This window comes from Candoia aspera, chromosome 6, assembly GCF_035149785.1.
Source record: "Candoia aspera isolate rCanAsp1 chromosome 6, rCanAsp1.hap2, whole genome shotgun sequence".
NCBI lineage: Eukaryota > Metazoa > Chordata > Lepidosauria > Squamata > Boidae > Candoia > Candoia aspera.
In genome coordinates this window covers 42,044,083-42,066,226 of record NC_086158.1, presented here as the reverse complement: position 1 = coordinate 42,066,226, position 22,144 = coordinate 42,044,083, and the positions used below count along the sequence as shown (strand labels likewise).

The following is a 22,144-nucleotide window of genomic DNA, read 5'->3' as shown; positions in this document are numbered from 1 at the left end:
ACCATATGGACTATGACTACTTATCTGGGAAAAAGTTTCTTAGTAAAATGTAGCATGGCATTAGAAGAGCCATGCAGTTTACATTCATTAACCATGAATCTGCATCCAGACTTATATGAACAATTCACCTATAGGATTACCAAAGAATATATTTTTTTAAAAAAATTAAATAAGAGCTTTCAAGTTTAGTTTTGAATTAAAAAGGAATCTGTTTCTCAGCACTGTTGTTGAGGGATGGATGGTGAGTGGATTCTGGAGACTACTTTCTGTTTCTAATATGATTTTACATACAGTAAATCATACTATTACTTGATTAATAAGGGGGAAATGGGTGTTCATTAAAATAGAACATCTGTTAAATAAGTATGGGATTTATATATGTTTTATGTATTTTATGCATCTGTAAAATGGCAGATAGCATTTTATGCACACATAGAAGCATACTGGATATGGACAGATTTTGCTCATTGCATCCAAAATCTGCTAAAGCAAGTTAAAGTTGAAAAATGCTGCAATTTACAGTTCATTAACACCTTTTGGGCTACAGTTCCATATTTCTGTTAACCCATAGTTTGTTTTATTGAATAAACCACATCTGTTTATTGCATTAAGCTGTAAACCATGATGTACAAACCACAATGGCTTCATATAATACATTGTTAAAATCAAATTACATCATGACTTATGGCAGTGCATGAATCCAGCTGTTGTGGCTTATTAGGAACTGTCATTGAATCCAAAGATAGTTTGGAATTAGTGCCATTGATTTCACTGTGGCTTACTTTCAATAAAACCTGATCAGATTTTTTTTTGGTTTATTTACATTTCTTTTGAAGGAGATGACAACTAGCTACCATACAAGCACACTGTATATGAAAGCTGATTGCAGAGACTAATCACTGCTATTAAGAACTGCTCTTGAGTATTACAGAGCTAACACAAAAATACTAAGTCTTGCACTGTTTTGTTTACTATAAGTGAACCTACCCAGTGAACTGGTCATGCAATGTGTGACCATGGTTTAAGGTTAATTAAATTAAAGAAATATAATTGTACATTAAACACATTCAAAAATAAGGTTAATTGAACTTGATAACAAAAAAAATCATCTATCTCTCTCCCTTACTTTAGGCTAATATTTTCACTTAAAGTTTGGCTTCGATACAGGGAGAAGCAGACATTCAATTTCACACAAATGGTCCTCTGCTTGCTTGACAGGGCTTCCCTTTCTTCCCCCTCCTCTAAACAACTGCACTTCGCCAAATCTTGTCTGGAAGGTCATCCAAGAAGATGCAATAGAGAAGAAATCTGTTTGGCCAGCACAATCTGTTCCGCAGGTAGATAGATATAATTGGATATTACCCTTTACTTATGATTAAACCAGAGTAAGTTAATTAAAGATAGTGTCATATAAGCAACATAATCTTTAATGTAGCCACCTGGTTGTGCCCTAGGACTTAAAGTACAATACACCAATCTTTGAGCTGGCAGAAAAATATTCTAGCACAAAACAGGTCCCAACAGCCAAGCCCTATTCTTCCTCAGTAATGAGGCTGGTTACTAGTGCTGATTTTATAGTGCTAATGTGAGACTAATTAACAAAAGGGATTGGTGGATTCCCCTGGGTTTGTTTCTCCTCCCATCAAACATAATCTGCTGGTAGGAAAAACCATCAACAATTGCTCTTCTTAATATGTGGTGATGTGGGGCTGGGTGACTGATGCAAGTGTTTAGCTACCTGGCACGATGTTCAACTACTGTCAGAGATTGCTGACATGAAGATGCTATCAGCTGGGACCTGCCACTAGGGATATTTCCAAGGAGGACTTAACCTGTGTCCAAAAAAAGGTTGGCTGATAGGTCACAGGTACAGAGGAGGAGCATAAGTAAAGCAGGAGAGAGGTCTCCCAACTGGACTTTTTCTAAGGAGGGCTAGATCTATGCTCAGAAAAAACCTTACTGACAGGCTATAGGCCTTCCCTCTTCACCTATACCAGTGACCTGGCACATAGGCTGAGAAGCACAGAAGAGGGGTATGGAGTAATGAGTGAGCTCTCTCGTCTACTAACATTGCAAGGGAATTGCTGGCAGCAAATAGCCAAACCAGCAACACTCAGAAATAGCCCATGGTGTATTCAAAATGGCATCCCCTCCATGATAAAACAATAAAAAGAACAGTCCTGTTGGCAGAAATAGTGGGAAATCTGCAATGCAGTAACTGGTGACAGAATCAGCAACACACAGTTGGCAGAACCCGGCTCTCTTTCCTGGTCTAAGTCAACCTTCTGTATAGCACATGTTTAAACAGCAGGACTAGTATTCTTTTAGAAGAGTGTTAAATCCTTGTACAGAATCCATTATATACACTTTGGATAGCATCAGTCAGGCATTACATGGGCAGATGCTCCTGTAGATGCCTCATGTCTGGTCTTTCCTGCAGCTCAAGGGGAAATGTTCATGGAGGGCAGTGCCCAGCAACTGGAGGGGAGGCGACATCTGTAGAGCAGTCTAAAATAGCAGGTCTCACCTCCTGACTGCATGATCAACTACAACATTGATAAAGTGTGTTAGATGTCCACAGCAAAAAAGGTGTGTGGAGAAGAGAGAGACCACTTTCACGCTGGAACAGCTACAGATGACTGCCTTAGTATGGGCCAGGGTTGCGATGAAGTCAACATACAAGAATATTTTCCATGGAATGTTCATGCCATGATTAGCGGGAAATGAGGATGAGTTCTTAATATGCTTGCTTTTTATTCTTAAATTACACCATTTAAGGTACTGTATATTTAAAACTCAGGTTTATTAGTTTAGACCAGTTTAATTTTCCTGCAATAAAAATGGCAGTTATGGCATCAGTATATGGTCTAACATAATTCTAACCCACTTCATAGAACAAAGGTTCTCCAAATTCCCTCAGAAGGGAATTACTAGTAAACCAGTTTATATTTGTGGGATAGGCATGTCTTGTGGTATATCTATGGACTGAAATCTGCTTCCCTGGCTCTAGCTTTGTTCAGTATTATGTTTTTATCTATAATAAATTCATAACAATTGTCTGTATTTTTCTGAAATGTCTAATATCTAAAACCGACATCTTTTTTGCTTTCTCATTATACATCTGGCTACAACAGATTTGAAATTCTCAAGAGACACAAAATTCCTGCTGTGCTATTTTTTTACTTGGCAAAGCTCTAGTCTGGAACTTCTGGCAAAGACAGCTTCTGAAGAAATTCTCCTTATTTGTTCTCTACTGTACATTCATTAAAATGAACCAAAACCAAAGAGCAAATCAGTGGCAGAAGAAAAGTATATTTAAGAAAAGTGTACGAGCTGTACTTGCGTCATGGTTATTTTGATCATGCTGGTTAAGAACCAAAATTGAAACAAGCAAAACATAAGAGATGAAGATCCTTGGAAGCAAAGATGCTTGGAAACAGGTAAGCAGAGCAGGAAGGAAGTGGAGCTATGGAAAGGCAGGCAATGAAGAAGGCAGAATTATGAACACCAGCCAATGAGGTATTCTCTGATCCAGTAATAATAAATAGTACATGCTTATATGATCTATAGAATTGTGCCTCTCTAGGATGGTTCCCACTGATGAAACTCAGTAAGTAGGGTTCAAAAATTCCTGAGACTAAATTTCCAAATGTAAGAACAAATCTATCCAATATTTGTTCTACATTGTACCTCTTGCAGAACCTTCAGGGTGCTGTCAGACATCTGAATGGGTCCCAGGTGAAACATTTCCAAAACCGTAGGTATCATAACTGCAATACAGGATGTCTATGAAATACATTTATGTTGTCATAGATGCCAAAGTCTCCACCAGATTTCCTGGTTTAGACAAGCTCTAAGTAAAATCAAATGACTTCATCTAGAAAGACCTACTTTAACAGAAAGCATACATCCTCCTTATTTGAGCAGTTAAGTAAATAAATGGATTTCTGCCATTTGCTCTTTCCAGACTTCTAACTCAGAGATGACATTCCTTTGTCCTGGATTAATGTAAAAGAACCTTCCATGCAACAAGGAGAATCAGTGAGTACAATTTGCTTCATCTGTGTTTAAAGGTGAATGAGCCAGTGTTCTTAAGCTAGAAGCAAGAATTACCAATTCAAAATCCTGAAAAGCTACCACTTGTAGAAGCTTACATTAACTGCGGCTCTTAAATTAACACATCCCCTCTGATGTTATAATAAGTGTGCATATCCATTTGCTAGCAATTTATCTATTTTGAAGAATGGTACTGTTGCAAGTAAATCAAACCTTTCACTATTTTTATCTCTCAGCTTCTCTTGAAAAATAAACTGGTGATCACACATATTGGCAATTGTGATCTAAACAGTTTCCCACAACCTGGCACCTTTCAGTTATATAGAAAGCATCATGTACATTGAAATCTAAAAAGAATAAAGCATGGCCTGACATTGCCTGTCACATTATACTGTTATCAATTCAACATTTGATTGAAAAATGTTAAAGAAAAGCTAGAGAATATGAGGTATTCATTTCCTAACTAAAGTACACCTTTTTAGTCTTTTGCATCTGTGAACTACATGCATTGCAATCTAATATGTGCCTCTACAAAATTAAAGCCTATTGAGGTCAGTGGGACTTAATCCCAAATGAAAGTATATAGGATTGCTGGTTGGGTAGTTTTCTGTTGCAAAAGCCAATGCATGGGATGAAAATTAATTGATTAGTTTGACCTCTGAGTTTGCTTACATTTCATCATAATATCAGTGGCATATAAATGTCCACCATAGAATTTGCATTCAGCTCTGCATTAAATCCTTGTCATGTATTCAGGCTATTGTACCATATCCAGTATCTTCTTTGTGGCAATATTTTTGTGTGCTCCTGTGCCTCTGAAAGGGAACAGCTAATCAGCCCCATATTGAGATAGGATTTAAGAGGAACCCTATCTTAACTGAAGCTGCCGTGGAAAAATTTTAAAATATGTGTATAAAATATGCCTGGACAGAAGTAGTAGTAACTTCCCGTATGTGAAAAGAAAATATAAAAACACTAACTGGACAGGAAAATCAGTATCACACCTGAAGGTATCCCTAAATTTGTTAAGGTTATCAACATACCAAATGGTGAAGGATTACTCATACATTTAATATACCCTGAGTTTTTCTTTTCCTTCCAAAAAAAGTTCTCACTTTTTATCTTGACCTTTCCTCTAATGTATCTAGCTTCTTTGTGGCAATATTTTTGTGTGTTCCTGTGCCTCTGAAAGGGAACAGCTAACCAATTTCCACTTTATTTTAAAACTAAAAATTATGACTGGAGCTAGCAAGGGGCCCTGTTGTTTTAGAGTTGAAAAAAATAACATCTCCCTTCCTTTCCCGTTTCATCTCCCCCTGTGTTTTCTAAACCTTGAAAAATAAATAAATAGCATGTCTAATCGAGTGTACAGTTTGGTGACCCAAACAGTAGCAGGGTGAAATAACACTTGTCTGCTGACAGAATTTCTTAAAAATAAATAAGCTAAGCTTGGTTCCTCACCAAATTTGATACTTCAACAGTTATTTTGGGGGTTCTAAAGAGTTCCAACGAAATGAAAATGCTCCTGCATCCCATCTGGAGGGCAACGTCAGACATGCTGTTTCCATGCCTCTTGTTTGCTTTCTGACAGAGCTGTATAATTCATGGTTGCCCAGAACAGTTCTCTTCAGAAGAGTCCCAGATTTTACCACAGGCCAACCAGAGCAGTTGAGAGCTTCCCCTCCTTGGCCTGTGGCATTATGGAGGGCAAAATCCTCAGTGTTAGTGCTATCCCTGCCAACAATATTTAGAGAAAGTGGCTATGTGTGCATGTATATACGAACCCACACTGCTATTTCAGTTTTACTGCTGAATGTCAACCCTGTTATTTTCTACTAAGAGTTCACAATGCTGCCTCCAGACTGATGTTTCCAAAGCAGATTCAGAAGCCAGGAAATCTGAAGGGATTAAGATTTTTTTCCTGCAGGCCTCCCCTGGGTGGTTGCCACTGGAATGGAGAATTGCTGCTTCTGAAGGTTGTTCTTTGCTTGGCTGAAAATTAGTCTCGAGTTCGGTTTCTCCTCCTCAGGAAGAAAAAGCTGCTCTTTTGGGGAGGTCCTAACAACATTGGTACTTGGCTTTTGTGGGTTATTTTAATCTGGAAGCAAAAGGGTGGAAACCAATGTCACAAAATCATAGAAATGGAAATGCCTTTGGAGATCATTTAGTACAAACCTCTGTTCCATACAGGAATTACAATGCAGGAGGCAATAATAATAACTCGGATAGGTGCCTGTCCATCTTAGCTCAAAACATCTCCAGCAAAGAAGAGCCCACCATGTTCTAAGGCAGTCTGTTCCACTTTTCACCTTTATTTTTAGATGTTTCTCCTCCTATTTAGCTGAAAACTGCTTCCCCTTAACTTTGACTCATTGCTTTGTCTTGCAATCTGGAAAACAGAGAGCAAGCCTGCTTCTTCATCTGGTTCTCAGTTCTTCACATTTGAAGATGGCATCACATTTCTCCTTTGCATTTTCTTCAGGCTGAATGTATCCAACCTTTTCAACCAATCCTCATTATATTATGATTAGATGATTGCTCTTTTTAGACAGCAACTATTTCAAGGGACTATGGAAAGGGCAGGGATTTTCTGTTAAATGAGATAACCATTAACATTTCCCCATTGTCAATGTCTTTTTATGCCAGTTTATTGCTGTTACAAGGACTGGTTCCAACAGAGGGCAAGCTGCTTGGAAGAGCTAAGTGAAAATAATTATTTCACACATGTCATTTATTTGCAGAGGGAGGAAAGTGGTATCTGCTGAATGTGCCTCTACTACTCTACCATTTAGGGCATGGTAACCTTGCTTTCATATGATTTCATCATTTTGTTGCAGAGTTTCCCAATCTGATGACCCCAGGATATTGCATTAGGACTTTTATAATCTCTGTTCAGGTGGCAATGTAACATCTCCCTAGAGCACTTGAAGCAACTGTTTTGCAGCTAGGGAGAATACCAATATTTTCCTATATACACACCTAAAAATAGCACAAACCTGTCAGGTACCCTGCTGTTCCTCATCTAAAGGCCTTTCTCCTGTGACCAAAGGAAACCCCTACCAAGCAGGATCTTGTTCACAGATCCACCCCCACTCCTGTGGCTTCAGGGAAAGAGAGGACAAGTCTGTCTGGTTTTCTATGGCAAATAAGGAGAGTCTCTTATCAGACTGAACTGGAGATAGCACTGAGAATGTTCAACTATTAAGCCTTATGAGTGGCTGTGGAGGCAGCAGAGGAACGGGTCACCTTCTCCACCACAGCCCAGGATGACTCAAGAAGGGTAGCAGGCTCTTCAGAAAGGCACATCTGGCATTTCTTGCCTGGCCAGTCAACTGTCATAAGATGAGATCCTCAAAGCAATGTGAAGGTTGGGAACCAGCATCCAACGTGATTCAGAGACAGAAATCCAAACCCTAGATATCTCCAGATTCTTGGCAAAATTTGTTTTAAGAAAATGTTTACCTAAATGTTTACACAGCTCAAATGTAATCAGAGCATTCTATTAACTCTTTGAACTGGACAGCTGTTAATTCTGCCACAGAAACAAAAAAGCCCCATATGCATATTTGCATGGCAAATGAGAAAAAAGAGTGTTTCTAGAACTATTTTTTACTACTAGTAACAAATGTATACAGGTGGTCCTCATTTGACAACTGCTTGTTCAGCGACCATTCAAACTTGTGATGGTGCTGAATGAGGGGGAATAAGGAGTCCAAAGAGCCATCTTTTCAGCTTGAATGCTTTTCTGCAAGATCTTGTTCTACAGTACTCATTTGCAGATCAGAGAGGGCAATTTGTATCCCATACTCTTCTTCTGAGAGCCAATTTGGTGTAGTGGTCAAGGCATCAGGCTAGAAACCAGGAGACTGTGAGTTCTAGTTCCGCCTTAGGCCCAAAGCCAGCTGGGTGACCTTGGCCAGTCACTCTCTCTCAGCCCTAGGAAGCAGGCAATGACAAACCACTTTTGAAATCTTGCCAAGAAAACTGCAGGGACTTGCAGTCTCCAGGAGTCAACACTGACTTGAAAGATCATGTGCGCACGCGCGCGCGCACACACACACGTTCTTCTAACAGGTCTAACACATCTTCCTTTGATGCTCTGGATAGGCTGAAGGTACACTAATTGCATCTTTAGCCATCTCCAGAATACTACCGAGAGGAGCAACAGCCAGAGATCTGTCTCCCTTTAACTTTTCTTTGATTTTCCATTAGGAATACAAATGTGATTGTCATTGCTGTGAAAAAGCTTGATAATATGACATCAAAGAGATCAGAAGAATCTATCTCCAGAAAACTGTAAGGTCTTTCTTTCCTGGGATACTATGGCTGGTTTTGTTTGCTTGTTTCCATTTAGGATAGAAGCATTATTCTTTTTAAAACAACCCTTTCCCAGGTTCTGTTACTAAAATTTGGATCTCATCTAAAGATAAACTTCCTAGAGCTTCTTATCCTAGTAAGTGAACCCTTTTAATATCATTCAGACTTTTCTATGTTTCAACTACTCACTGTACAAGGTGGTTGCATCCAAGGCTCTCCATCCACTTGCATGGGTAACAGTTTGGTTGTCCTGCAACACACAAACAATCTTGTAAGAAGGAAAACAAGCCAGAACTGACTTCTGTCCTGCTCTAAGCTGCCAGTAATGGAATTTGTGCCAAAGAGTGAGATATACAAGATGATGTTAGCTGACACTAGTTGTATTCACTGAATTGTGATTTATGGAATTAACCTAATATTGAGAGTTTGCATGATACAATGAATCATAAATTAACTACACAGGATGGTTCACATACTATGATAAAACTAATTGGCTAATTTGTAGATCAGTGTGTTCTAAGAGCACAGTTCTTGTTAGTGTGGTTAGGATTTCTAGGCAACCACAGAAGCAATAGCATAGGGGCACAAGAGGCATGGTCAATTTGCATGTGTTAATCCCATACTTTTATTATTCTTTGCTTAACACATTTGTGAATCTATCATATGTACAATTGCAATTAGAGGCAACTGTGTTTTATTCAGCATAGTCTTGAGGTGTAATGAGTCTGGGTTCTGTAAAAATATATGCTTTTCCTATTTCTTAATGTAAGGGTAGGCACCTTATTTGCCTTTGTAATAAGTCAAAATTTCTCCTCTTCTTCAATGGCCCACTTTGTTCCTCATCTCATTCTCTCATCTCCTTTTGTCTCTTTCTAGAACTTGCTGAAGTTCTAGATATATATAGAACATAATGCCTTCTAAGCAAAGTGCTTTATTTTAGTTTTAGTTTTTCAGGTCAAGGCAAACCACAGAAAACATAGATTTGGGCTTTAGAGCAGGGTATTAGAATATTAGCACACAGAAGAAAGGGATATCAGAAAGTGCTATGATGCTTTCTTGTCTCTTAATATAATAGCTTGCCAAATTGGGGCAAAAATTCATATTACAACCAAAGCCCCAAAGTAGGTACCTGATAGCAACAGAGGAACACTGGGCCAATCTCTTTCCAGCACTTTTCAATCCAGTATAGATCTGTCCCATTTCCATTGCCCCTTCAAGACCAACAACTTCCAGGAGCTGATCACTAAGATCTAATGCAAGAAATACAGATATATTATTAAACAAAGAAAAGGGTGATCCATATATTGTGTTTAATGCAAAGTTGAAGGTTGGTTATACTGCAGTTCTTCATGTAGTGCCCATAGACATCAGTGTATTCATTTGCATGGTTCTAAGATCTCCTGATTATGTTTTAAATTAAAATTGTTTTAATGGAAAAGTTGGTATGATAGGGGTCTCTCTCTCTCTCTCTCATAACTGGAGGTGGTAATAGTAAGTATCCAGAAAGGCTAGAGGAGATGGTGAGTTGCATGCAAGTTTTGCCTACTTGTGTATGTGCATCTGAACTAATGTTTTACCTGGCTTCACCAGTTTACCTTCTGAAATGGGAACTTTCTTGTGATTAGTGAAGAAAATGTGACTTAGCTTGAGGGTTCACATCTTACTTCTGTTTGTTGAATTTTACTGCATCTGTCTGCATTTTGGGAAATGGGCATTTAACCCCCACCAGGATGGTATCCATTTCACGAATGGGTAAGAGCTCCTTTGCTTGACTGTCATTCTGCTCATATGTCAATCACACACTCCTACATTTCCAAATGAATCCACTGTCATGAAAAGATTGGAAACAAGTGTTTGAAGGCAATGTTTGGAGCAGCTCTTGCCAACCTCATCTTTTATTGGCAGAAGTTTCCAAGGTCATTTAAAATACTCAGATAGCAGGTCTACAAAAACACCTGTCTTTGGAAAGTACGTGGAAGCTACACAGGTCAGTGACAGGATGGGATGCTACATGTACCTACTTATATGCTGTTTTGAGTTCCCTGGGGGAAAAAAGGTAGTATGGGGATAGTATAAGAAGCATGCTAAATGTGTCAATAGTCTGAGTCAATAAAAGGTAGTGTCAGGGCAGCCTTGCTCCAAATAACATGCAGACTCACTTAAAGGGTTTAAGGATTTCCGGGTTTATTGGAACAGAATGCATGCGGAGAAAAAGACAGGAAAACCACTTTGAATGGGGTGTGACCTGTGCTCTGGTGCACTGCGTTGTTGTAGGCTACCTCTGCAAAAGGAAGCAGGTCCACCCAATTGTCCTGTTGATAGTTAATGAAGGATCGGAGAAATTGCTCCAGGGTGGAGTTGAGAATCTCCATAGAGCCGTCTGTGTGGGGGTGCCAGGCCGTGGACAGTGCCTGCTTGGTCCCAATAAATTTTAAAAATTCTTTCCAGAACCTAGATGTAAATTGTGTGCCCCTATCGGTCACCAAATGGGAGGGGGCGCCATGGAGTTTATAGATATGGGTAAGGAATAGGCGTGACAGCTGTTGCACGGAGGGAATGGACGCGCAGGGTATGAAGTGTGCCTGCTTGGAAAAATAGTCTTTTACCACCCAGATGACCGTTTTTCTTTGGCTGGGTGGTAGGTCTACAATGAAGTCCATGGAAATTTCCTCCCAGGGGCGGGAGGGGCTTGCTACTTTCTGCAGCAGTCCCTGGGGCTTCCTCCCCTTTCGTTTTGACATGGCACATGTGGGGCAAGCAGCGACATATTCTTTAACGTCCTTTCTGAGAGTAGGCCACCAGAATTGTCGCCTGATTAAATGTAATGTTTTGACGAACCCAAAGTGTCTGGCCGTCTTGTCATCATGGGAGTGGTTTAAAACTTCCGCTCACAATGTCTCTGGCACGTACAGGTTCTTCTGTCTCCAGGCTAGACCGTTCGTAACAGATACATGGTGTTTGTTGGTTTGCAACCATGTAACTGTCTCGAGGGCTTGAACGAGTCGTTGTTGCCAGTTTGGTGAAATTGACCTGCGGCTCCCTCCGTTCACGGGTGTTCATGCTGGGGTGCGTTGGGTTCCTGTTTGGCTGTGCGTGACCGCAGGGCAGCCCAGCTGTGTGTCGGTCCACACAGTACCCACAATGTCCGATGCCTGGCTGGCATCCTGAGGCCGTCGGGAAAGAGCATCTGCTAGGAAATTCTTCCTCTCCGGTATGAACTTTAATTTAAAGTTAAACCAGCTGAAGAATTGCACCCAGCGTACTTGCTTTGGGCTGAGGTGTTTTGGAGTGCTGAGAGCCTCTAGGTTCTTGTGGTCTGTCCAGACCTCGAAGGGGCAGGAGATCCCTTCTAGGAGGTGCCTCCATGTCTCTAGGGCTGCCTTGACTGTGAAGCCTCCTTTTCCCAAACGTGCCATCTCCATTCCGTTTCAGAGAACTTGTGGGAAAGGTATGCGCAGGGCTTCAGCTGATTGTCAAAATCTTGCTGAAGCAGGAGTGCTCCGATGGAGAAGTCGGATGCGTCAACTTGCACGTACTGGCTCCGCCGTAAAGAGGCTTTTGAGGCATTCGAAAGCCCTTTGACAATCAGCTGTCCAGTTCAGGAGCGCCCCCGGGTTCCTTGATTTATGTGTGTCTCCCAGGCCCTTTGTCCGGAGTAGGTCAGTTAGAGGCAGCACAATTTCTGCCAGCCCCTGGATGAAACCCCTATAGAAATTTGTGAAACCAAGGAAACTTTGGAGTTGCCTCCTCGTGCGTGGGCGCTCCCACGCCAGTATGGCTTGGACCTTGCTTGGGTCCATTTCGATCCCCCTTGCCGAGATTCTATAGCCCAGGTAGTCAATTTGGTCCTTGTGAAACTCACACTTGGAGAGCTTGGCGTATAGCTCTGCCTTCTGGAGTTTCCTGAGCACTTGCTTTACTAAGTGTTCGTGCTCTTTTTTGGTCTCTGGATATATTAAAACATCGTCAAGATACACAAGCACCCCCTTAAATAAGTGGTTGTGCAGGACCTCATTAATTAGCTGCATAAACACTCCCGGTGCCCCCGCCAACCCAAATGGTAAAACTTTATATTGAAAAGACCCCAGCGGGCAGTTGAACGCTGTCTTCCATTCGTCCCCCTCCCGTATTCGTATTTGGAAGTAGGCTTCCCTCAGGTCCAGTTTTGAGAATATCTTGCCCTTTGCCAGGTGGGCAAGAATGTCCTTTATTATGGGCAGGGGGTATTTATTTGATATTGATGCGGCATTCAGCCCGCGGTAGTCGGTACAGAGCCTCAGTGACCCGTCCTTCTTTTCCCGAAAGAGGACGGGGGCTCCGACTGGTGAGTTTGCGGGCTCAATAAAACCCCGCACTAAATTTTTATCGACGAACTCCCTTAATGCTGCCAGCTCCTGCTGGGTCATTGCATATATTTTGGGCTTTGGTAGGGGTGCGCCAGGGACCAGCTCTATGGTGCAGTCTGTTTTTCTATGGGGTGGGAGTTTGTCAGCCTCCTTTTCACCAAACACATCGGCAAACTCTGCATATCTGGCTGGCAGACCCTCCAGGTTCGCTGCCTCCAGACGCATCGAGGTAGTCGCTGCCCTCCCCATTGCAGCACGGGGAACCCGATCCCCTGTGGATGCTTGATAGCGCCCATCCGAAAACTTGATTTCTCTGGTTGCCCAGTTTATTTGTGGGTTGTGTTGCACTAGCCATGGGATCCCTAGGATGATTAGGGTTGGCCCACTGGTGCCACAATGAAGGGCAGTTTTTCCTTGTGGCTGCCAAGCCGCAGCGTGACTTTGTCCGTGTATTGGGTGACCGCCCCCCCCCCCCCCGCTGCTGAAGCATCCAACTGTGTAAAAACAATATGGTTCTGAAGTGGATAGCAGCGGAAGTTTAGCGCGGCCGCCAGGTCTGGGTGCATAAGGCACTTCGAGCAGCCAGAGTCAATTAGTGCCCAAACGTTTTCCGTCTTTTCACCGTGGGTTAGGGTGACTTTCACATATAGGGTGGGACAATTATCACTCACCCCAAAGTCGTTGCGCCTCTTGTTTTCTTCCATCTGTCCTCTGGCGCTCCTTAGGGCAGGTGGCTGGCGTTTTCTGCCGGCTCGTCGGTGTCGCTTTCCTCGCCTTCGGTGCAGTAGGGGAAGTCCTTTGCCGTGGTTTCGCCCATCGCGACTGGCATTTTCCTGGGTGCTGGGGTTGGCTTGGTTGGTGCCCTCCTCGAGCTGTCCCTCGCCTTCGCTTTCAGGCAAGCCGCCGCCTTGTGATCCTCCTTCCCGCACCTGAGGCACTGACCCTTTGCGAACCGTCGGTCTCTTTCCTCCTTCCAAGGTTGGGGTCTTGGCTTCGCCGGTCCTGCAGCTGTGCAGGGTCCTCTCGCCACCTCTGCTTGCTGCGCTTCCCTTTTTATTTGGAGGAAAGTGTCCTGGGCATCCTCTTCCTCTCCTGCCAGCCGGATCCACTCCACCAGAGTGTCGGGGTTATTTCTGCACAGTGCCCACCTGAGCACGTTCAGGTTGAGACCCTCCTTGAACCGCTCAATGAGGGTGGACTGGGACCATACTTCAACCTTACCGGCCAGGGCTTGGAACTCCATGGCATAATCTGCCACAGCGTGCTGTCCTTGTTTGAGGGTTTTCAGGGCTCTTTTTGCCCTCTCCCTTTCCAGGGGGTCCCTGAAGTGCAGTTCCACTGCCCAGAGGAATTCGTTGCAATCCTCTAATTCCGGGGCACCTGCCTGGCACAACAGGACATACCAGTCGGCGGCCCGTCCTTTTAATTTAATTGCTAAGGCATTTATCTTGCCTTTCTCTGTTTGGAAGTAGGGGCCCCATTCCTCCATATAGTTCCTCGCATTGGTGAGGAAAAAGGAGAGTTTTGTGGGGTCTCCATCGAACTTCACGCTGAAGTCCTTGATCGCCGCTCTTGGTGGGCTCCAAGCTGCATCTGGGCGTCGAGGTGTGCTTCGGGCAGTCGGGGCTCCGTGATCTTGCTGTGGGGATTCCCTCCATCGGGCATCGGGTGGTGTTGGTGCCGTCTCTTGCTGGCTCCCGCTTCGTTCTGGTCGTCTCACCATCGGGGTGGGAGGGTGGGGTGCAGCCCATCTGGCGGGTTCCTGGAAGTGGACTCTGCCCGGCGCTGCATCGTCCTCTGGACCTCTCCTCCGTCTCTCTGGCTGGTGCGTCTCTGAGGGGGGGGGTAAGGGGTGTCAGGCATTTGGTGCCTGGTCCTTCCGCGCCCTGGCTGTGGCATTTGTACGCCTCTGCTAACCTCTGGAGCAGCTGCTGCATCGCCTCCAGCTTCTCCTCAGCTGTGCTCAGCCTTGCCGCCGTTTGCGAGCCCTTCTTGGTGTGGTCGCCCCTCCACTCTCTTTCGGTTCTTGATGCCGTGGATGATGGGACGTCCCGCGGTTCCTCCGGGGTTCCAGGCGATCCGGGTGAGGATCCCCCCATCTTGTCGATGGTGGCCCATGTGCCACGGGACTCACGGGTGGTGTTCGGCGTTGCTTCCCCCTTCGAACTCGATCCCGAGCTCACCTGGTCCTCACGCCGTCGGGGCCTCGGGCACCTTCCGTTCGTGGGGATGGGCGTTCCGTTGCCGGTCGCCGGGTAGCCGCCTCGCCATGAGATGCAATCTTCCATGACTAGCTTGGTTCCCTCACAGATTGGATCTGGATTGGTGCTAGTGGAAAATTTTTTTTTTCGATTCCCGGCTTTATGTCAGGGCAGCCTTGCTCCAAATAACACACGGACTCACTTAAAGGGTTTAAGGATTTCCGGGTTTATTGGAACAGAATGCATGAGGAGAAAAAGATGGGAATGCGGGTGTGGTATCGGGGTCTCCCGTTTATACCCCGGCGGCGGACCTTGTTCTCCTCCACCCCCTATTGTCCCCCAAGCCAGGTCCAGATGGGTGATTAGCGGGGGTATGGGTCTGACGATGGGCGATTCGGGCGATCTCCGATGTTTCCCTTTGTCTCCTTGTCTTTGTCCGGTGCAGGTGCGTCCCCCGGGGTAATGGGTGGAAGTTCTCCCGATCTGTTAATGGTTTCCAGATCCTGTCCTAGGTGCGGTTCATTTGTCCTGTTGATTTATTTATGGGTTTGGGTGCTTAAGGGATGATGTGTGTGTTTAAAGGATAATGGTTATCCCTTCCTCTTTCCTGATGTGCATGTTCCCCGTTGTGATGCACTTATGCCTTGCAACGGGGAACATGACAGGTAGTTTTATTTGCTCACCTTACAATGGAAGTTTTGGTTAACTCAGGAGTATTAATTTAGTGCTTGGGCTAAATTATTATGGACCTTCTCCACATTTTGCTTTGGAATGAATTGGCTTCAGCTCTTACTTCAATTTTTTCCTACAAGGCTGACCACCGGTATTAAATCACAGGCACTGTAGGAAGCTCTGCCACTTGTTATCCAGTGACGCCATGTGCACTGCCTATGGGTGTTTTTGATGCTCAACTGTGTTCCAAATAGAATTCCATTAAAAATGGCTTTATTGGGAAAATAATTACGTTGTAAGGGAAGAACTTCCTTGGAGGAAAGGTGTCCAGATCAGAAACAAAGTAACAGGGGCAATACTTCTGCATTTGGCAGCACTTTTTGTGCAGATTCTACTCATTTCAAGAAGGATTTGTGCACTTGGTGTTTGGTGCCATCCAAGAGTATTACCAAATGAACAGATGTTACCAATTTGCGGTTTTGAACAAATGTCTTCCCTTAAAAAGACACTATTTGAGTCAAGGATAACACTTTTTTTAGCACTCGGAATGATGATGCAGCTAAGGATAAATAAATAGGCTTTGCTTCATCTCTTTGGGTTCTTCATTTGGCAAACCCTCCTGTGTACATGCATGGTTTCCTTGTGGTTGCCTTTGCTGTGCAAGGGGAAAAGTGTAGCATGGATTAAAAATGAATGACAGGTGAGGAGAAAGAAATGTGAAAACAAAGCAAGCTGGAGGCTTTTGTCTCTTGAAATGTTTGGCCTATGCCAAGGTGAAACTGCAGTGCTAAAGCTGGAGTCATTTCTTCTTCTGCAGCACCCCAAACCAGCATATTTAATCTCCCCAAACTAAGTCCTGCCTGCAAGACTTAAAAAATAAGCCCTGGTGGCCTCAAATTATTCTTTCTTCTACTCCTGGAAAATCTTTGGAATAATAGATTTCATCTCTGAGGCTTGGGTGTAGTCTTTAAAGATTGGGGCCAGAGGTCCCTTCCACATTTGTGTGTATTCCTCCAGTCCCTGAGTTAGCAGAAAAACAAGCCAGTGTAATATGTGCTGCCCTGATGGTTGAGCTGTAGTCTGCATCAGCAAGAATGCTTGCCAGTGCTTCTGTCTTTACAGTCTTATTATGAGACAAGTTAAAGGCAGGATTTAGAAGATTTCTTTGGTGTTGTTTCTCTTACCTCCCAGCATCAGTAACTAGTCAGAAAAACCACCACCAATCACTCTCCTGAAAGTGTGATGGAGCAGGTTGGGCAAGCAGGTGCCTAAAATTGGGGTTCAGATCTACTCAAGTTCTCTGAGTGACAGGTCACTTGGGCTATTTCGGAATACAGGTCAACAGGCTGCTGGACTGGAGAGGCAGCTTACCCAGTGCATTGAGACAGTGCCCTTCTGTCTTATCTTGGTCCATCCGCAGCTTGTCACCTGGGCTATTTTTGAACAAAAGCTTGCCAGTCTTCCAGAAGTCTGGTAAGCTTGTAGAGGGATTTACCACCTTCCTGTCCCTTGGGATAGAAGAGGAAACTGGAAGAACTCTTGTCAATTTCCCTCCAACTCCCAAATCAAAAAGACCTACAAGGGAAGGCAGTGCTAGCAGTGAATGGACACAGTTAGCAGCATCCAGAAGTATCCTATGGAGTATGCAAAATGGCATTAGAGTAGGCAAAATAACACTGCCTCGCTCCCAAAGTAATAAAAGCAGAAGAAAGCACAGCCATGCAAAACCCTTGTCAGCAGAAGCAGCAGAAAGCTTCAGTGAACTCAGGCAGAATCAGCAATATATACCTTCCCCAGTTTAAACAATTAGCAGTTCCCATTTTTATTTACAGACAGGCTTACTGATCTTTGGAAAACCTCTGAACAAGTATTTAATAACAGGATAGATCTTGTGGTCTACAAGAAGACTGGTATACCAGTGTATATAAGGAAGCTGTGTTATGCTTTGTGAAACATGAGTCGGATATTACATGGGCAGATGCCTCTACAGAAACCAAGTGTTATGTTTTTCCTGCAGCCCAAAGCAAGGTGGCCATGTAGGGTAGGTGAAGAAGCAAGCCTGTGGCAACCTTAATTGGCCAATAGGAGCTCTGCAGATGCCAGCTCCTGACTGCATCATCGCCAGATTTATGAATGAACCATCGCAGATTCTTCTTAAGTCAAGATGTGTTGGAAAAAGATAGAAAACACTACTTTAAAACTGTAACAGCTAAGGATTTAATACCAGCTAAGGACCAGTTCAGGGTGCCTTCATGGTAGGCTGGGGATAATCAAAAGCTGCATCATACAGACACATGGTCTAAAAATTATTTGTGAGGTGTCTTTATGCCATTGGTGAGGATGAACCTGGAATGTGTTCTCTAGTACAATTCTTTTTCTTTCCCAAAAGATAGAAAATAAAATTGGGGTTCAGATCTACTTGTATCTCAAATCTTGCAGAGCACTGCTGTAACATGCTTATTTGGGGAACAACAAGACGTGTTGTTCTGAAGATTAGGTTAGTGATGGATCATGTAAAATTGTAGTGCTAAATCTTCCACGTGACTCAAGATTAGTTTTTAAATAATCCCTGTTTGTGTTGTCCTACAGAAGTAGCCACTCCAAAAAGTAATAATTGATAGTACTAAGAAACTGCTCCTCCCTACAAACCTTGTCCTGACATACTTGATTATTAGTTTTCAAGCTGGTTATCCATTATCATCTGTGTGTGTGTTATAAAGGTAGCCTGTAAGCTGACATTGCTGCTACGCGTGAACCCATTTGTGAAGTAATCATTCCACAGGAAAATCAGGTGAAAGGGAACATTTATAGGATGGGAACTGTGCAGGGTGGAGGTGGGGTAGATATAGTCCACAGATCAGATATTGGCAACTTCCAGTTTATTGCTTTAAAGTTGCAGTCCTTAGAGAGCTACCATTGTAACTCAGGCAGCTGTTGTTGAAAAGGTTTTTCAAAATGTGCCTGCATTGTTCCAAGTGAAGATCATGCCCAAAGGCTCTTTTTGAGGGTTGTGCTGTAAATGCCTGCAGACCTTGCTGCAGCATTCATCCTGCCTCAGGCCTCTCCACTCAGAGTCTCTCTTGCATTAGTCAGAATGGAATTTTCTGGAGAGAGTGCTGTTTCACCACCCCAGCAGCTTTCTTTTTCCTGTTTGTGCTGTAGCCTGCAGCGGCATTAAAGCATCCTCTTAATTACTCATTCTGTTCTGCCTAAGTAACACCTGCTATTCCAAGCTCCTTTCCAATCCTCCCCATACTCTCCCACATGATATTCTTAGAATTTTCTTATTTTCAGGAAGGTGCTCTCATCAGAAGAGCATTTCAGAAAAATCTCAGAAGGTGATCCATGATTCTCCATGACAGAGAATGTACCTTTTGTTTCCAGTAGCTCGGCACTGCTGTGCCAACACTGTGATTAGCTTAAGACCTTTAATATTTAATTAACTTACAAGATCTATTTTCTGTAAAGCTTCAGACTCACTGGAGGCTGGCAAGGAGTTGTGCGAGGGGGGCACGGCATTGAGAAGAGTTAAGTAGGCAACCCCTAATGAAGCTAACATTAATGATAAACTTGGAAATAACTGCTACATGCAAAATGCTCCTTTGGAGCATAGCATAAGTTACCGCCATATCCTGAAATCAGTGCATTCATTTTGAGGGTCTGGAGGGATTACTAAAAACAATATAGAATGTCAGAGATGAGCCAAGTCAAAGGGCACTGTCCCCTTCAACCCAGGGCCCACTTGGAAAGGCTTGAGTACTTTGTACTATAAGCAACAGACAAGGATCCTGAAGGAAAGTTTTGAGTAGGACAAGTAGACTAAATTGAAAGCAGGCTGTACATAGCAGCTTCTTTAGCAGAAATGAATTAAAACAATTTAAAAAAATCTGGTAGTCATAAACTTGGACTTCTTACAGCACAAGCTTGTTGTCTAGGGAAAAAGTAGGTGGCCTTTATTCTGGGAATCCTTTCCTTACATGCACAGCTGGAAGCCAGCAATGTTGGCTGCATTAAGAGATGATTTAGAATTGTGAATTAAGTCTCTCTGGAAATTGTGTGTCAGTCTGTCACTAGGAGAGCTGGCTGATTGTCAGGGTGTGTCCTGCTTGGCCTCATGCCACTCCTTCAGCTTCTGCCTGCCTGAGCCATCTCCTTTACTAGCCTTCTCACAACTTGGTGCCCCGCAGATGGCTTGGGACATATTTTCCCAAATCCCCAGTCAGTCATGATGGTCAGCTTGTCTTTTTGAATGATGCAATCCATATCTGAACAGTTATTGGAAAAAGTCACATGGATTCTTTTCTTTACCTTTGAAATCCTGTGAATACAAGGTTGGTAAAAGTTGCTATAAAGCATCTCTGCCTGAAAAATTAGGCCAGAGCTATATGCTGTATATAGTTCACAGGTAAGCAACACTCAACCCCTGCTGCTCCATCAATATTACTGTGCCAAAATTTGGAGGTGCTATATGCTGCCAAATATTAGTAGCAAACTTGCCTCCAGGTGGCATGGAGTCTGAGTCAACCTAGGAGTTGAAGGCCACCATGGCAGCCACAGACCTGACCCAAGTTATTGAGAGCCTGACACACATTGTGTGGGGTGGGGTCACACATTAGACCTGTTTTTTGGCTTGATATGGGAGTGGAGGATATCACTATCAGTCCTTTTTCATGATCAGATCATTCTCAGATCCCTTTTTGGAGTTGGCAGTGCTGCCTCTCCCCCCTGCAAGGAAGTCATCAGTCCACCCCAGGCAATTAGTAGTCCCTATGGGATTTCAGAGGGAACTCAGAGATTTTCTTGAGGATCTGATGGCTGATTTGACTGAGACCTTGGATGCTGCCTAGAATGTGGCATGTGACATGTGACAGGGCCCTTGGATTGGGTTGCTCCTATTTGCCTCTCATTGTGCATTGATTCTGAGGGCCTCTTTGGTTCTCTGACAAACAGGAGATGAAACATCATTACAGATCCCTAAAGAGCCACTGGAGGAAGATGAGGAGTGTATCCCCCTGAGCTCAAATAAGAGCCTATATTAGGGATTTCATAGTAGTGATAAGTGTGTCAAAACATAGTTATTTTTCCACTCTGATTGCATCTGCAGATAGCCAAACAGCAGCCCTCTTTAAAGCAATTTGTTCCTTGCTGGGGAGGGATGAACTATAGGATCACCTGGATGACTGCTGTGAAGACTATTCCAGGCAACTGGTGGATAAAGCTATTTGGATTTGCTCAGAATTGGACTCTGACTGGGCAGGTCCTATCAAAGTGACAGATGCAAAATCCTATGCAAGACCTGGTGTGAGTTTGAGCTAATAACTCCTGAAGAAGTGAACAGGGTCATTGGGGCTGTCAACCCAACCTTTGGGTCCAGGCCCCTCCTGGCTAGAGAAGGCTGCTCAGGGGATGGCATAATAGAATCTGCTTCATTGAGAAAAGGGGTGGAACCTCCTGCCCTGGAAGATGTGGTTACAAAGAAGCCTTTTCTGGAGTTTGTATTACACTACTTAAAATTTATACTTCTATGTTTCCCAGAGTTGTGATGGAGTTGGCTGGCTTATAAAGTTCATAAAGAAATAAACAAATTGTGGCTTAGTATTTTACCATTTTTCCCCACCCCCCCAGTTGAATAGGAAGAGTTCTTGGATATTTAAATGTTAAAGAAGAGTTCTTGGGGATATATGTTTTAAAAATTTCTCCCACCAGCTTCACCCCCAATAATCTCATTGCCCCTTACAATGTGGTTGTTCTTCACAGAAACTGTGGAAGATGCAGCCCCCTGAATTGTCCATCTCTGCCATAGGCCCTAGTCTCTGAGTAACTATTTAGTGGTAACATCATGCCTAAAGTGGAGAAAGTACTTTTTAAAGCACTGAAGGGATGTGAGTGGGAAAATATTACTCCATGATGAGTTTACTAACACAGTTCCTCCTGTAATTTTTTTTTTAAAAAAGAACTTGAGCGAACTTCAGTATTAGGTCTTGAAGGAAAGAAGGATTTCAGGTGACGGCTGTGGAGGAAAAGGTGGAGGGTGGACATTTATGGTCTAGGTTAATCTGAAATTGTCAGAATATGCAAGTAAGATGTACTGTTTGTGGTTGGAAACTGGAATGCCACAGTCAGAAATAGTAAGGAGGAAAACATAGGTGGACTGACTGGCCTAAGAAACAGAAATGAAGCAGGAGAATGATTTATCAGTTTCTTCCAATTCAATAATTTCTTCATTGCTAACACATTCTTCAAATCGAAAACGATACCTATATACATGGGCATCACCAGATGGAGCATACATAAATCAGTTTCACTATATTACTGGTACAAGAAGCTGAAAGAGCTCAATTATAACAACAAAAATGTGACCAGGGGCTCACTGTAGAATAGATCATGAACTGCTCATGTGCAAGTTCCAACTCAAGCTAAAGCAGAACAAAGTCAACCAGATTCCAAGATATGAACTTGAGCATATGTCCAATATTTTCAAGGAGAACATCAGGATTATCTGGACCCTTTCCAGTCAGGATTCAGGCTGGGCTATAGTAGCAACATGACATT

The 22,144-nt window shown here is 43.3% G+C and overlaps 1 protein-coding gene across 1 annotated transcript in view; it reads right to left on the bottom strand.

Moving 5' to 3' along the window:
* Window positions 1-4,893: 4,893 nt before the first annotated feature.
* The window catches only part of DGKG (diacylglycerol kinase gamma), a 171,693-nt gene continuing 154,442 nt past the window's right edge, over window positions 4,894-22,144 (bottom strand). The window contains exons 25-27 of the mRNA XM_063306837.1: window positions 9,503-9,623; window positions 8,563-8,623; window positions 4,894-6,154 (exon numbers count right to left, since the gene is read on the bottom strand). Of these exons, the coding sequence (XP_063162907.1) occupies window positions 6,056-6,154; window positions 8,563-8,623; window positions 9,503-9,623 (281 nt within the window). The 3' untranslated portion in view covers window positions 4,894-6,055. The remainder of the gene's footprint in view (window positions 6,155-8,562; window positions 8,624-9,502; window positions 9,624-22,144) is intronic.